At 31.6% G+C, this 3,027-nt stretch overlaps 1 protein-coding gene across 1 annotated transcript; it reads right to left on the bottom strand.

Moving 5' to 3' along the window:
• Positions 1 to 513: 513 nt before the first annotated feature.
• Positions 514 to 2,270, bottom strand: LOC110662330 (heat stress transcription factor B-4d). The gene is made up of 2 exons (XM_058137805.1): positions 1,838 to 2,270; positions 514 to 1,280 (listed from the first exon to the last, which is right to left on the bottom strand). The coding sequence occupies exons 1-2, from the start codon at positions 2,087 to 2,089 to the stop codon at positions 708 to 710; spliced, it is 825 nt and encodes a 274-aa protein (XP_057993788.1). The 5' UTR covers positions 2,090 to 2,270; the 3' UTR covers positions 514 to 707.
• Between the last annotated feature and the right edge of the window lie 757 nt (positions 2,271 to 3,027).

Consider the following 3,027-nt stretch of genomic DNA (forward strand, 5'->3'; position numbering starts at 1 on the left):
GAAAAAGCTTTTACAGAAGAAGATGGGAAGCAAAACCGAGGAATGACAAAGAAGAGCATCATGGAACAATCCCAAAGCAATCTTTAAAGTTCAACCGATAGAAAATCTCCCTTTATTTCTTTCTTTTTTTTTTCTGTCTCCTTCTTTTCTCCCCTTCTGTCTTTCTAGCCTTTTATTATTGCCTGAGCTAATGATAAATGTGTATATAATTACTGTTTCACCCTTTTCTATGGCACTGTTTTCTTCTTTTCAGGGAAAGAACACACACTGAAAGTAAAACCTTAAGATTCCTATCATTTTAATGTCAAAACTTACAGCTTGACATGATTGCTCAGTACCGTCGCTTACATTCTCTGACTCACATTTTTCTTCTTCTTTTCATTTTTCAATTTTATAATCCTAGCTATTTGTTATGTTTTGCTTGAGACATTTGATGAAAAAATTTCAGGAATTTAATTTAAAATTTGATTTTAGACTTATTTGATTCAAGTATGAATCCTCAACTAAAAGATGTGAATGAAAAATCTAGCTAGAATTATTAATGGAGACATATAACATTTTTTTTTATGGTGAGCTTAATTAATTGACTCCAATTGAACTTGAGCCACTTATCTACAAAAGCTTATCCTATGATAAAATCTTGCCCAAAACAGCTGGGAGCCTACAATATATTGTTATAGATTAATCAAAGGGAGACCCACCATGCACTAGTATAATTTCTGTTGATCAATCACTTCTGAGTGTAGCCTCTTCTTGCCACTGAGAGGCACTCCAAAAAGCTTCACTGATCCATTTGATTCTTCCTCAGTTAAAGTCAGTGAAGACTTGCCCAAACAAAGATTTTTAGAGCTTATTTGATCTTGACATGAAGAACCTAATTCTACAATCTTAGGAGATTTTGAACTGTAACCCTTCTGCTCATAGGGGAGTGCTGCTGCAGGCTTTACATGGCTTTGGATGAAGTAGATAATGTCATTGTAGAGGCTCTTCATGTGGGAAAGTTCTGATAAAAGCATGTAGTTTTTCCTTCTCAGTCTCTGATTATCTTCAGAGAGAGCTGTCAGGAGATCTGTTGTGGGTTTTGGAGATAATGGAAATATTGGAGGATCAATCCAACCAAAACTTTCTTCTTGTTGGAGAATTTGATGAGGTAGTACTACTGGTGGGTGCTGATTCAGTGGGGTTTTTCTCCTGTGGATCTCAGATAACAAATGCTTTGCTCCTTTTCTAAAGCACTCATTTGCAAACTCCCATCTGTCTGCAACTACTTTCTTAAATCCCTGCAATATTATTAGTTATTCCATTAATTAATGAGAGAATAATTGGAAATAAACGAAAATTTCCAGTTACAAGTACACATATTTATATAGCCATCAGGGCTTCCAAGAGATCATACTCCTTTTTTTTTTTTTTTTAATTATAGCTTTAAAAGAAACATGTAAAATGAACTAACTAATAATCTGAATATTCTAAAGAGACAATAAATACACATAATTCAATGATCCAAATATTTTTCTCAATATGTATTATTTAACATATAATACTCCTAAAATACAATCCCTTACGTAGTACATATGTAGATTATGTAGTTTCAAGAATCATATAGTTATAATATATGTCAATAGGAGAAATTAATTAGTTCAGTTTGACTCAGCTGGTCTCCTTGCAAATAACTAAATCAGTTCAGTTTGAAAGGCTTCAAAAAATGATGGATTGAAGAGGTCATTAGAAGTGGTTTGAGTTCATGAACATACTTAAAATAGAGAGACCTAACTGAAGAATTCAGTGATAAAACAACGGAGTGACTGTTCGAAGAGAGAGAGAAAGAGAGGCTTACATAGGTGTTGAGCTGCCTAACAAAGCTTGAGAAGTTGTTGTGCTTGAAGTAATTAGGGAGGAGATCCCTAGCAAATTCAGGAGGTCTCCACACAACAAAGGAAGCTTGATCATCACCCCAGGAGACTATATGATCAGTAAGAGGGTCATCAACAAGCTGGTAAGTCTTGGTTAAGAAGGGTGCAGGAACTGCCTTCTGTGATTCCACAGAGAACACCATCTCTTCATCACACCTCTCCACTGTAAAAGCCATTTCCCATTAATTACCCAGAAGATCAATAACTTCTATTGGAGGAATATCAGAGAATGATACTTCTCAGCTCTGTTCAGTACTTAGAATATCTAGAAAAACACTTGCACTGAACATTCACTGGCTCTCTCTGTTTAAAGCAAATTCTTCTCTCTCTCTCTCTCTCTCTCTCTCTCTCTCTCATTATAATTTTCTAGCTTTATGAAACAGAAACATATGACCATGTCACTAAAATAAAAGCTTATCACTGTAGTTTCTAACTTTAAGAAGCAAATGACCATGTCAGTAAAAAAATTATATTCAATTGTTTTATTTATTTTCTTGAATAATAATAATAATAATAATAATACCCAATTAGCTACTAATTGTTACCTTGGCTGCAGTTTGATATTAAATTATATGCAATATAATTTTGAGGTGAAGAATAGGGAAATTGCATCTTGTGGCTCATCAACTTTTTCTTTGATGAATTAGGGCACATCTAGCTATAGTATTTACTTTAGGAATGCTTTTCCATGGAAGGACAAATTTGTTCCCTTTTGATTTTTCTTGTTCTTAATTTTATAGATTTTTTTGGTAAAAAGAATAATAATAATTAAGTCTTAATTAAATTATAATATATATATATATATATATATATATATATTTTGTTATTCAATTCTGTTAAAATCATTATTGTCTATTTATGCTAAAGATAATATTCATAACTAACTTTCATTAATTTTATAAATTTTAATCTTAATTTTTCCAACTCATATTCTTTATCCAATTACAAGAGGCAATCTAATTGGTACATATTCTTTTTAATTTCTTAACTAAATATTTAATTTTTAGAATTAGATCAATATATTAAAATTTAAAAAATTAATTCACAACATTATTATTGATCACTGCAATAAAATAAAATAAAAAAAAGGGTAAAAGATATATGACACCAAACT

The sequence above is a fragment of the Hevea brasiliensis genome, chromosome 16, assembly GCF_030052815.1.
Source record: "Hevea brasiliensis isolate MT/VB/25A 57/8 chromosome 16, ASM3005281v1, whole genome shotgun sequence".
NCBI classification, from domain to species: Eukaryota; Viridiplantae; Streptophyta; class Magnoliopsida; order Malpighiales; family Euphorbiaceae; genus Hevea; species Hevea brasiliensis.